General features: G+C 35.6%; 1 protein-coding gene across 5 annotated transcripts in view; it reads left to right on the top strand.

Moving 5' to 3' along the window:
- The window catches only part of Dhc98D (Dynein heavy chain at 89D), a 608487-nt gene that overhangs the window by 332388 nt on the left and 261970 nt on the right, over nucleotides 1–14129 (top strand). For all 5 annotated transcript variants that reach the window (XM_081742517.1, XM_081742516.1, XM_081742518.1 and 2 more), the window contains exons 49-52: nucleotides 3984–4172; nucleotides 8047–8229; nucleotides 11158–11335; nucleotides 12311–12454. In XM_081742517.1, coding sequence (XP_081598643.1) covers nucleotides 3984–4172; nucleotides 8047–8229; nucleotides 11158–11335; nucleotides 12311–12454 — 694 coding nt within the window. The remainder of the gene's footprint in view (nucleotides 1–3983; nucleotides 4173–8046; nucleotides 8230–11157; nucleotides 11336–12310; nucleotides 12455–14129) is intronic.

The raw sequence follows: 14129 nt of genomic DNA on the forward strand, positions 1-14129 counted from the left end.
CGTACTGTTCTATTGCAATTATATCATAGTCTGATTCTGTCTAAATTGGACTACCGTCATGTTGTTTATACATCAGCTCGTTCCTCTCTGTTGAAGCAACTTGACACTGTTCATAATCTGGGAATTCTGCTGTCTACTACCGGTGGGTTTTGCACTAGCCCTAGCCTTTTATGTTGAAGCAAGTGAATCGTCGTGAGCTTACTATTGTGAGAAACTTCTCAGAAATTATATAGTCCATGTGCGTGATATTTCTGACCATCCGTGCAGATTTACTTTTCATGGTAGGCAGATTTACAACCGGTATGCAGCACGTCCTTGGGCCACACATCTATGGTACGTTCGTGCTTACGTGTTTCACCAAAGACGAATTTATGTGGCCGTGCTGTTCCACCATGGCTGTTGACTCCACAAAGACTTGATCGTCGTTTGCCAGCACACTAATATCCAGGAATACCAGCAAGAGTTTGGATCTTTATTAGGACCGTACACCGATTTTTGTGTTTTACACGAACAGTTTGAAAAGTGATAATTCTATTGGTCGTGCCTTCGAAAAGAGTGAGGACACTTGAGATTTAATCTACATTGCCCGTGTTCAGTATTCATTGTTAAGCTAACAGCAGTTAAGCTTGCCCTCGATCATGCGCTCACTTTTCTTTGTGTCATGTTCTTATCTACACTGACTCACAAAGCGTTATCAGCGTGCAGAATGTCTTTAGTAAACACTTGCTAGTGCTAGACATTCTTGTAAGATGCCATCAGCTATAGCAACAGGGTTGTGTCATCATTGTCTGTTGGGTGCTGGTTCATGCCAAGCATCCAGGGAAACGAACTTACCGACACAGTAGCCTAAAATCTGCATTGGATGGTGTTGCCTAGAGTACTGAATCTTGTACTCTGATCTTAGTAGCTATTTCCTTCAACGAATGCGCTCTCGCTGGTGAGGCGTCGGAACGACGATTGGAACTAGGCCAACGAAAACAAGCTGCATGGAGTATGACCTGCTTTGAGAAACTGGCAGACGTCGCATCAACTCGCTGAGTTGAAGTGATTCTGACACGCTTGCATCTCGGACACTCTCATTTCACTCATTGTTATTTAGTTTGTGTACTGACCGTCCGTATTGTGAAGACTATATTGGTCCACTGAGTATTCGGCACATTCTTGTAGAAGGTGCAGAATGTTCAGACCTCAATAATCCGGTTTTGGGGAATAATGCGTATTCTCCTCTTATTCATGAAATTGTAATAATTAACGTGCTCTGAGTTTTTTCTCCTCTTGTATTTACAACTATTTCTATTTTTACTTTTTTCTTGTCATATATTTTTTAAAAAATATTTTATTTATCTTGTTATCCTTTTCGCAACTTCTGGTGATTTTTGCAGTTTTTCTAAACGTATTATTTTGTTGAACTCTTGCTTCAACTGCTATTATTTAGAAGTTTTATTTGGATCTTTTAATGTACAGAATTTGTCGTTTATTGATCTTGTGACGGGAACAAATAGCCTCGCTGCTGATGTCCTTATGAAACTTCCAGTTTTCAATAAATCAATTAATTGTTATTTTATCATATTTGATAACCGAAGTAAGCAGTGGTAGATTTGCAACCAACCTATCCTTAACAAAATTGGCAACAAAATACGAGGATGGATTGGAAAATTCATAGTCTAACCTACAAAATTAGAAAATATATGGATAAGTTATATTTTATTTTTTCACGTAATCCCTCTCGACCCAGATACATTTACGCCATCTCTCCGGTAACGCTTCTATACCACTTTTAAAAAATTCCACTAGTAAAAGATCTCTACAGCACTTTTCACTTCTGTAAACGAAGAAAATCGCTGACCCCACAAAAACTTTTTCAGGTTTCTAAACAAGTGAAAATCCGAGGGGGACAGATCAGGCGAATAGAGCAGTTGCGATAACAGTTCGAACCCACAGGAATGAATTTCTGCCATGGATGCAAGGGACATGTGAACGCGTGCATCGTCCTGGTGAAACAACACATTTCTTCCCTGCATTCCTGACCTTTTAATTCTGATTTCCTCACGCAATTGTCCCAGAAGGGTGCAGTAGTATTCAGAATTGACATTTTTTTTTTTTCCTTTTGGAAGAAATCAATCAGGATAAACCCCAACCATTCAAAAAAAAAAAAAAAAAAAAAAAAAATATATACCATAATCTTGTTTGCCGACAAAACTTGTTTGGCTTTCTTTGGATCAGGAGATCAAGGTCGTTTCCATTGCTTCGATTGTTGTTTTATTTCGGTGTATGATGGTGTACCCATTGTCTCATCCGTAGTCGCAAATCTGCCAATAAATTCGGATCACTTTCAAACAGTTCCAACTAATCACGGTAAAGGATGTCGATTGCGTTTGTATTCAACTGCAAGCAACTTGGGTACCCATCTCGCGGACACTGTAGAAAACTCTTATTCGTTTACGACAATATTTTGTGCTCGCTGATAGGGAATATCCACAGTCTCAGCTGTCTCTCGGATTTTGATTCTGCCGTCATTCAAAATCAGGTCACAAATTTTAAAAAAAGTGAAATTAAATCGTTGAGTTTTACGTCCCATGGTTATGCCGGTTAGGCTAAAGGAAACGGGACGGGTCACAAATTTTATTGGCACTGTCTGAGTGGTCGATGTTGAAGGCATGCCACTGCGTGGTTCATCTTCAATACAGTTTCTACCATGCTTAAATTCAGCTACCCACTTTTTCACCGTGGAATACGAGGGCGCGGCGTCTCCTACTGTCTCTACCGTGTCCATATGAATTTCCTGTGGTGTTAAGCCCCTTTATGCAGGTACCTAATGACAGCACGGTACTCGATTTTCTCCGTGCCACAGATTTCCGTCACTTCCGCCGACTTAGCATCTTATAAACTCCTCACCTGAAATAATAGAGAAATGAAATTTTACACAGTGACTAGCAACGCAACTAATATATACAAACATAATATAATTACTTCCTTCCTAATCAGGCCACGAACTTTCCAATCCCACCTTGTATTAGCAGAACAGTGTATTTGCCGCGGATCATCTCATAGTAAGAGAAAAAGTAAATAATAGCATGGACAGTGACGTATTTAGGATTTTGTTTCGGGGGCGGCTATGCACAACACGTAAATAAGCATTTATATTTTTTCTTTTGGTTGCCGACAAATTTTAATGAAGTTCTGCATATAACATAATTTATTTCGGCGCGAGGGGGCTTGAGCCCCATAGCCACACCCTATATACGCCACTGAGCATGGATATTTATAATGAACCACTAATGCTACTAATGCTATCTGCTTAAAAAAAAAATCCTCTTATTTCTACTTGTGAGTGAGTTCGTAAAATAGATTTACTTCATAAAATGCAGTTTCCATTGTTTGGAAAGCTGGGGAGAAGTTTGAAGGGCAACCCCATTTTCTGTCGGACCAAGAAATGCAGGAGAAGGTGTAGCATTGTTTCTACTTACACAGTCAGAAGAATTTTTCAAGAGAAGCATCTATCGTGTGGTGTCACAGTAGGAAAGTTATGTTGCCAATGATGGAAAGTATATATGCAAATATGTATCTTTGCTTTTACCAGCTTCAGCAGAGTTTTGTTTAAGTAATCCTAATAAATGAGTATAGCATAAAAGGGTACTTAAATGAACTTCAATTGGGTTAAGGCTATATTTTTTAGAGCATAATGTCAGTGAATTAGAAATTGAGTAATGTGTATATATTTACACTTAGATTGCTTTGTGGATTCATAGTGCCTTAGTGGTGGAGCGCTTTTCTCATGAGAGTTGAGTTTCTGGTTTGATCCCAGACTCTAAGAGTGTGGTAGACAACAATGTGGTCATGTTTTTTTCTTCTTTCTTTTTGAGATTCTCCTTTCCTTCCACATTCTCATTTTACTAACTCTTTCATAATCATCTATCTCCTTTAGCCTAAAGAACATAGCCTTGGGATTGTAAATTAAAGGTTTAATTTAACTTTTTTTTAAGGCTGTCATACAAGATTTACCACCAACTCCATCAAGATTTCATTACGTATTTAATCTCCGAGATTTGACGTGCATCACAGCAGGATTATGCATGACTTCACCTGTAATTTTCACCACGACTGAACAACTTGTTCGGGTTTGGAGAAATGAAGTGCATCGCGTGATCAAAGATCGACTTATTAATAAGCAGGTACGCTAGATTTTAAGGTAGTTTCAATATGAAATCCATTTCTGTAGGATAGGCAGAAGCGTATTGCTATATAACATAAGAAAATTACCTAATAATCCTCAATTACGAAATGGCTTATTGTCACAAATCACTAGAATTTTCATCTGCCAAACTATAGGTATTGAATCATTGAAAGAATTGAATAGAAGAATCATTGAAAAATTAATATTTTAATACATTAACGAAAACAAAAATACCTGTAAGGGTTATTATAATAATTAAAAAATTCTACAATATTGCAATAGCATTTAAATGCGATAAAAAATATAAAACATTACTCACATATACAGTGGTGGATCCAGGATATGATCAAGGGAGGGGCTAAACCATAGTTTGCCGCTTTATCCAGTATAAAGCAGGATTGAAGCCCATTTTATCCAGTGTATACCTGAGCGTCAAGGGGGGGGGGCTATAGCTCGCCTTGGATCCACGCCTGCACACACACACACACACACACACACACACACACACACACACACACACACACACACAGACATTGTATATATATATATATAAAATTACATGAACTCACTCACTCACTGACATAAAATAACGGGTACTTCCGGCTTACGTGGAAAATTCAAATTTGGCATGATTGTAGCTCTTCGGGACTAACCCCCAGGAAAATTGCCAAAAGTGAATATTCTTATTTGGGGAGTCTAAAGTAGGAATGAACAAATTCCCCATGCTATTTAAATGAACTTTATATATATATATATATATATATATATATATATATATATATAGCTATACTATCATGTTTTAGGCACTTGGACTTAGAATAAAAGTTGAAATTTGGTATGCTTGTACGTTTTCGTTAGCATTTCCTAAGTAAATCACCAAAACAAAAATTGCAAACTTTAATGGGATTCTATGGGCAATTGAAAAAATCTTCCCCATGTTATTTATATGACACATCTTCTACACTCCAAAATTATTGGGTACTTCTTGTAGGTCTGCAATTATTAAATTTGGCAAGATTGTAGCCTTTCTTGACTAACTCACAGGAAAATTACCAAAAATGAATATTTTTAGCTTTTAGAGGTGTCTAAAAGGGGAGTGAAGAAATTCCCGTGTTATTTAACTAGACTTTTTTTTGACCTGTAATCTCATGTTTTAGGGAATTAGAATTAAAATAAAAGTTTGAAATTCGGTAGAATTTTGGTTTAAGAGGTACAAGGCCGTAGGCCGAGCTAAAACGGGTATAATGGAACGTGTTCGTTAAAGTTGTTTTGTGTCCTTACCGTATTGTTAATCTTCACGGTTATTGTTATCTTGGGTTATCATTATGACAGGTACTGTTACATATGATATGCAAGGTTCTGGGGACGAAGCCCCCAGTTGGCCAAAAGCCAATACCAATCGGTAAATCTTATTGAGCTCTACAAAATGATATGGGTGTGTATAAATTACATGCGTAGTTTTCGAGGAAATCGAGGAAACCTACTCTTTTTTTTTTTTATATAAACCTAAAAATTGACACCATACAATGAACAAGTGGCCTATTAAAAAGAAACTGACACTTAAATATATTTTCATCAAACTTTTCATTGTGATACTAACGATGGCAGTTCACAATATAGGTAAACTGATATAAATCAAAATTAACTCTTATACTTTAACTCTGGTTCAACTGTGAAATTACCTAAAAGTAAAGCATATGTCAATCGATAGCACAGTAAGCTAAATAAAGTGAGATACTTGAAGGTGAATTCGCATGCATAGTTTTTTTTAAGAAAATGGAGAAACAAGAACTGTCATGGTATTAAGAAGTATGTCGTTCGTTTATACACTGTATACAAATTATGTAAAAATATACTGTTGTGTAGCAGATTATATATACACACAGGGTGTTTCAAAACAACACCGACAAAGTTTGGGACACTAAGATAAGACAAAAGTATAGATTAACCTTTGTGCAGAAATTCTTCATTTCAAAGTTATAGGCTGCCAAAAACATGAAAAAATGAAATTTAATGGTCCACAGCTCCAATACTGTGGAACCTATCGTAGTTGGGTCAAGATTTATCTTAGGAACTATATGTGCCCTATCCAAATATCCATGTTTCAGAATCATATGGTACTTTCGCAACAATTTTTATAAAGATAGTTGGTGAGTACTTCAAATTATGTGCCCGTAGTCAAACTCCCCTATAAAAATTCTTGCGTGAGTACCGCAAGGTAATGAAACATGTATTTTTGGATAGCGCATGTGTTAGTTCCTACGTGAAGTCTTGACCCGACTACGGTAGGTCCCATAGTACTGGAACTGTGAACCTTTAAAGTTCATTTTTTCATACTTTTTACAGCCTATGACTCTCAAATGACGGATTTCTACACCCAAATTGATCTATACTTTTTGTCATATCTTGATGTCAGAAATCACTTCCCAAACGTTGTCGGTGTTGTTTTGAAACACACTATATATCTATATTGTTGTATGTCTTGATATACATACTAGTAATAGTAATACCTATACTCCTAATAGTGACGCAATATTATATGTAACAAAATAAAATAAAATCAGCATTTACAAAACTTATTCTTCTCGTTTCAAACAAAAAAAAAAAAAAGGTGATACGGGTATATGTAACTTTTTGTTATCTGTTAAAAATTAATTTTTATATGTATTACTTATTTAGATATATTAAAAAAATAGTTTCTCCAACGTAGATAGTTATTACCATATATACCTCCCCTACAAAGGATTGGAATGTATTGTTTTATATTAAGGCATGTTTATAAATCCTAATTTCAAAAATACAGAAGTGTAGCGTATAAAATTTCTTATGTCGGAAGTCACAGTTTCATTCAGAAGATAATCACATTTTCGTGTGCTAACAGTATTTAACTAACTAACTAATTCTATGGCCTGTGGAACCCGGAGGTTCAATGCCGCGTTCACAAAAACTCTCCACTGACTTCTATCCTTGGCCAACTGGATCCAATTTCTACTTTGTATTCCTATTTCTGCGAGATCCATCTTAATATTATCCTCCCATCTGCGCCTAGTTCTTCCTAATGGTCGTTTTCGGATTGGTCTTCTTGTTAAGACTTTGAAAGCGTTTCTACTTTCTTCCATCCTAGTTACATGACCTGCTCACCTAAGCCTCCTAGACTTGATGACTCTAACAATGTTTGGTAAACCGTATAAATTATGTAGTTCCTCGTTATGAAGTTCCGCCATTCCCCATTCCCGTTTCTCTTGGGTCCGAATATTCGTGTCAGGATCTGGTTCTCAAATACTTTCAGTCTATGTTCTTTCCTCAGAGTAAGCGACCATGTTTCGCAACCATACAGAACAACAGGCATGATTATCGTTTTATATATTTTGAGATTCAAATTCCTCGACAGAATTCGCAATGACAAGAGATTTTGAACTGAATAATAGCACGGATTCCCTGCTTTTAGTAGACATTTAATTTCTTCGTGAATATAATTTTCGTCTGTTAATATTGATCCTAGATATTTGAAAGTATCCACTTTATCAAAAGTATTATTTGATATTTTAACGCATCCATAATTTGCCGTATTACGATCCCGACGAACTTCCATGTACCTAGTTTTCTCTGCATTTACTTCCAAACTCATGTCCTTGCTAGCGTTTAATAAGACCTCTAACAGTATTATAAGCGTTTAATAAGCGTGCTAACAGTATTATTTGTCAAATCCTTACTAAACTGATAATCTAATTAAATGTAAACCACAGATAAAACGTATAGGTAAAATCCATTAAAAAAATACTGGTTTTATTTCTGAGCCTTAGTAATTTAATGAAGTATAAATTTCTGATTTAACAAATTGTCTTCTTTATTTTCTTTGTCTTGTAATATAGGATGCTGATATAATGACTAAACACGTAACTTCAGTGATGGAGAGATATTTCAATGATCACATGGAATATGCCATGCAAGATCCTATGTTATTTGCTGATTATAGAAATGCTCTGATGGAAGAAGAACCAAGATACTATGAAGACGTGTTAGATTATGACGCTGTTCAGGCGCTTTTCCAGGAAGTGAGTATGCACAAATATTATTCTCGTAAAGCGTTCACCTCCGGTGCTTGGGATCCCTGGTTCGATCCCAGCTCGCGCCACAAACCCACATCATACATACATGCATACAAGTAAGCCTGCCATATTTTTTTTCATGAGAATACGGGACACCTTCGATCTTCCCCTCCAAACTTTCCAACACAATCCAATGAATTTTTCTCTCTTCGTTCCCTGCAATTAATTGTATGGGGTGAAGATATGTACAATCCACCTACAAAAGAATCGCCTTAAACTCAATATGACGTCTTATAAAAATGCCTTACCGGAAAACAACATGAAAATAATCTCGTTTTATTTAAATCAGTGATACAATCTACTTTCAATATGCTTTGCGTGTCTAGCAATATTTATTTACATGGTTGTACTTGCCAAAATTACCTTTGTCATTTTGATCTGACGAAAATTTTGCTGATTTTAATTCTTGTGTCGTGTGTAATTGTCAAGACTGGATTTACATATTTCTAAGCCCTAGACTAAATCACAATTCTGTGGTCCTAGCCTCACAAAAATATTATGTGGAGAACTACAATTCTGCGCTGCGAGTCTGTTGGCTTGCTTGCTATCAAATCGGAGAGGTTGGTTTGATAATTTGCTCGAAACTATTACATGTTACAGCTTATTGTTCATTCACTAATTACAGGATTCCTAGCCAGTCACAATTTTTGATTTTTCACTTTTCGAATAAACCGATATGGATAACAGGAATGGAACGGGATTCAAATACGGGACATTTGCCTGTCCCGACTATATTTACGGGGACTTCACTTCACACAACTGAAACAATTCTGAACTGTTCAACATTACGATAATAGAAAAGAAGAAAAGTTTTCAAAACCCGAAAATATTCGTAATTGATTTTAGTATTTTATAGTGAGTTTCAGCTCAAGTACCAGGCAGAGTTTGTGGTAAATTTTTAAATTGCTATTGTTTGAGCATATGTTGTGTACGTTCTAGATAATAGGTAAAGAGATAATATAACATGATTGATTACTAATTTAATATAAAAGTATTTATAAGGCATAGATCTATAGTTATAATCTATAATCCTAACTTATAATCCGTAAGGAAATACGAAATCTGGTTATAAAATCCAGGATAATGAGGAAAGATATCACAATCAATGATTTTCAGCAGAGCTCATAGCGAGTCACTTTTTTTTTAAACTAAAAGTTACTCTTTTTTCAAGTTGGTCACTAAAAGTTACCTTTTTTCAAATTTGTCACTAAAAGTTACTTTTATGGAAGGTAAAGTGACTTTTTCGTGTGATTTATGTTTTGCATTGGCAGTTTTCTAAGAAAAATATTATAAAAATAAATGGAAAAAGGCAGAAACTTGTTACACATTACTCTTCTGAAAGCTTCAGTACTTGCTGCCACATGTGAAACGGTCAGCTTTATTCTCACTTCAGCTTTTATTCTTTCTAAAGCACAGTAGATGGTTGGTGGATGGTTAAGCTCTCAAGTTGGGGTTGATGAGAACCCTTCTGTGTCTATTCTTTCTTCTATCATAATAGTCTTTTAGTTTTCTCTCGTAATAGTTAACGCTCCGCTCAACGTTGTGTGTGTGTGTGTATGTGTGTTTGTGTGGTTCATCATGTTCGTCTTGTGTTATGCTTTTTGTATGTTCTTCTTAAGAGTAGGTGATGAATGCTCTCAATGCTAAACTGAATATAATGTCTGGGATGAAGAAATTCGGAAAAAGGCCAGAACTGGTTCCACTTACTCAGAAGCTTCTTACATCTGCTAAGTCTGCTTACCGTAACTACAAAGCATACTTAGAAAACCTAAGAAAGGAGGAAGCTCAAAGAAGAAAAGATGAAACAAAATAACAAACAAAGAGAGAGGTGATTGAGAAATTGACAAAGAAAAAAGGGGCATGATGAAATTTTGATCAATTTTTCGTGTGCTTTTCGTCACTTTTTCGTGTGCTTTTGGTCACTTTTCAACTATTTACAAGAGACCAGACCACTATGTGCCCTGTTTTGAGCACAGAAGAGTTTAAGCGGTAAATAATAATAACTAGAACTATTGAATTTTACACCGGTATTTATAATTTGTATCGAACAGTGTTTCTAGTATTTATGTCGGACCACGAGCGTCATTTAGGGAGAGCAGGAGGGGGCAATTGACACCCCCCCCTAAGAGTTTGAGGAATACATATACTTTAATCGATTGTCTACTAATATACTAGTACAAAACGTGAAAGTCTTATGTTGGTGGTGCTCTTGCCACCCCTCCTCCCGAAAGCGAAGTCTAAAATGATGCCCCTGTGTCGGTCAGCTTAAAGAAAGAAGGAAAAAAAGATTTAAAAGTCGGAATTATACACAATGTATCCGACAAATATATGACAAATTTCTTTCTTTGTATAAAAATTAGTAATATGCTTAAGTTAGTTTTTTTTTTTTTTTTTTTTTGTAAAGGTTATTTCTTTGATATAAGATTTATAATCAATCCAGGTGAGTTGATTGTAGATAAGACTCAAAGAACATGTACATATTGTGTAAAAATCCAATAATCTCAAGTTTAGTGAAGAACATGCATGTCAACTGACCCGGGAATTGACAGAGAAATGACGAAGTTCTTGCTTGTCATTCTTTATTTATTTATTCTTCTCAATTTCTTATTTTCTGAGGGAAAGGCGTTGCGCACGTTAGTTTGACCGAGATTGATAGGGCCAGCGCCGAAGGTGTTGGTCTTGGTTTTTATTCCACTCAGCTCATTATTTTCAGATATTGTGCATAAATATTATCCTTCCCGTGCGAAGCCGGGCTAGTACTTCTATAAGAAGCAATTTCATAATTCTTTTTTTTTTCTTTATTTTTCTTTCGACTTTTTGTTATTTACTTATTTATATGTTTACAAAACTTATTATTTATTGATATTTTTACAGATTTTGGAAGAATACAATGAGCGTTTTACCAAGATCAATCTGGTCCTTTTCGACGATGCTTTAGAGCATTTGACTCGTATTCACCGTGTGCTACGTATGCATATGGGACATGCTCTTCTTGTTGGTGTTGGAGGAAGCGGTAAACAGAGTCTGACCCGGTTAGCTTCCTTTGCTGCAGGTAATGAAGAATTCTTTTGTATAATACAATTTCATTTTATAGCACTCATGCATTTTTATAATTATGATACTTCTAGCAAAATGTGTAGTTTTTGCTGTCTTATGTACACCGAAAAACTTGACTGTACATCAAAAACTGAATCGGTTCATTCGTTTCCAAGTTATACTTAGAATAGTCGTTTCACATAAATTCTATCGGTCAATCACGTATAGCTGGCTGCTGTCAATCATAATTTTCTTTTTCAGATTATATTCAGCATGGTTATTCAGAGGGTGAAATTGAATCACTTGTAAGTTTTGACTTGGTGTCTGCTCTTGTTTTTCTTCTGTCTTGTTCTTGACTAATTCTCATCTTCGAGTTTTAACAGGACTTTAAAACCTATTATATTTCTCTTTCGTAGGGCCAATTTTCAATCTTCGTTACTCCTGTCGATTTCAACCAAGATTAGTTCAGGCTTTGACCGATCTCAATCAATTTTGTCACTGATCTAGGGCATCAGTGAGCTTCATGCAGATTTGATCCAGATTTGTAATCCTGAAAAATAAAGTTTACATTGGTTTTAACTCTGGCTATTGACCTTAAGCAATCTCAGTTAATTTTGGTGGGTTATCTAAATAAAACATCGACAACCTTCATGCCGATTTAATCCAAATCTATCATCCTGAGAAATAAAGTTTATATTGGTTTTCACAAATTAGGCATTAGCCTTGGCCGATCCAGTCACGTAAGTAGGGTATCAATGACCTTCATGCCGATTTGATCCAAATCTATCGTCCTAAAAAGAGCGTACCTTGGTTTTACCTTGACCTTTTATAAAGAGTCAGAAATTGTTGTTTGAAATCTTAAAAGACACAAAATTCTGTACGAATTATTGAAATAAGTAACCGTTTGAGCAATATGTGCCTCATATTTAACTTCCGTGATTTCTTTTATCATTTAATATTTGGCGAATTTTTAAGTCTTGTTATCTTTTAGGTTGTGAAATGTTTGGAATTGTGTTAAGCCGAGGGTACAATGAGACTTCTTTCCGAGATGACTTGAAGAAGCTATTCCATCAGCTAGGTGTAGAGAAAAGACACACTGTGTTTCTTTTCACTGATTCTCACGTGGCAGAAGAAGGTAATTAATATTATTTATTTTAATATATAAAACTGAAACTAGTCGATATGTGTGCGTATTCCTCTTGTTCAACTCTGAAGCTGCCGCACTGATTTAAATTAGGTATTCATTATGTCTTCATTGACCCTGTAGCTAAGGAGACGGATGATTAATAAAGTGAATGTTTATGAAGTGAATTCATGGACTGAAAATATGAAAGGAAACGGCAGAAACTCGAGAAAACGTATGAACACAGTGTTGTCCACCACAAGCGCACATGGTCTGGAATCGAACTAGGGACTAATTGCAGGCACCTGATGACTTACTCGCTACATTTCGTTAAGAAGGTTCGAAATTCAATCTTATACAGGAAACTTCGGCAGGGACATAAGTGTGGCATTATACATGCTTATGCAAAAGCGTCATCGGTCTTTTTCTGCTCCTGTTGAAGTAAAGCAGCTTTTCAATGACATTAGTTTCCAAGAATTAGTTACGACAAGAATGAGTAATTTTGATATGACTCTATTGATCGTTTGGAGCACTTATGGTTGTTTATCCTCTGTGATACTAACATGATCACCAAAAAAATTTTCATTCTAGAGCTTCTTTGTAACTATATAGTTATGGAAGACCTGCCTTCGATTGTCTCTGTGAGTTCTTATCGATTAGACTCCATATTACGCTGTTTGTCTGCGTTTTATTTAGTTTCTGCTAAAAGAGGCGCTTAACTACAGCCCAACCAGCTTTTATCGAAACGGTTGAACATAAAGTTTCTCTTTTGATGAGAAATGCCTTATAGACAATTTGCATGAAGAGTGTCTAGTTTCACATAGGTTAATACATTATGATGTCAATCCTACGGAGCTAATTAGTCATTGGCTATTTTCAAACAACTAATTCATGCAACAAGAAGTATAGATGCTACTGGAAAAAGGCTCTCTAGAGAAAGAACGTAGAACTAAAACTTAGTAAGGTAGTTTGGAAAAAAAAAAAGAAAAGAAAGAAAAAAGAGCTGCTGCAGCACTCGAATAGTAGAAGAAAAAGAAGGAAAATCTTTAAAGTCAGCAAGATAAATTAAAGAAATTAACAAAAATAAAGGATTCTTAAACTAAATGAATCAGGAGTTTCTAATCTTATTGTAAACTTGTTTATAAATGTTACTTACAAATATGTTCGTAAATACTTGTATCTTACAAAAACAAACTTTTCACGTATTCATATACATTACTGGAGTATATATATGTTGTCACGTACTGCATCTGTTGTTTTATATTTTGGAATATTGGAAGAATATAGCAGTTTTATTCAAACATGCAGGCGGATAGAGATAGTTAGAAGAAGTTGGTCAGCATTTATACTTCACAACCTGAAATATCCGTTCTTCGCACACGAAAATATGTTTGAAAAACATCCTGTTTCTCACCCCTATCTAACCTTGAACTTGAATTTCATTTGGAATGTCACTATTCATATTATTGACCTCGAAACATATGTATTGGACACTAATATAGTCGTTTTCTATTAATTTTACAGGTCACCCACTCCCATTCCTCACTTTCAAATCGATTGGAGATGAATTAAATTTAAATAACAGTAGTGTCACCATTCATCTCAGCGGTTCCGAAAACCATTGACTGGACAATAATATCGGTCGTTTTCGATTATTTTTACTTATCACTCCTACCCACTCCATCCC

This window comes from Thermobia domestica, chromosome 16 (genome assembly GCF_964235325.1).
Source record: "Thermobia domestica chromosome 16, izTheDome1.hap1.1, whole genome shotgun sequence".
Classification (NCBI taxonomy): Eukaryota; Metazoa; Arthropoda; class Insecta; order Zygentoma; family Lepismatidae; genus Thermobia; species Thermobia domestica.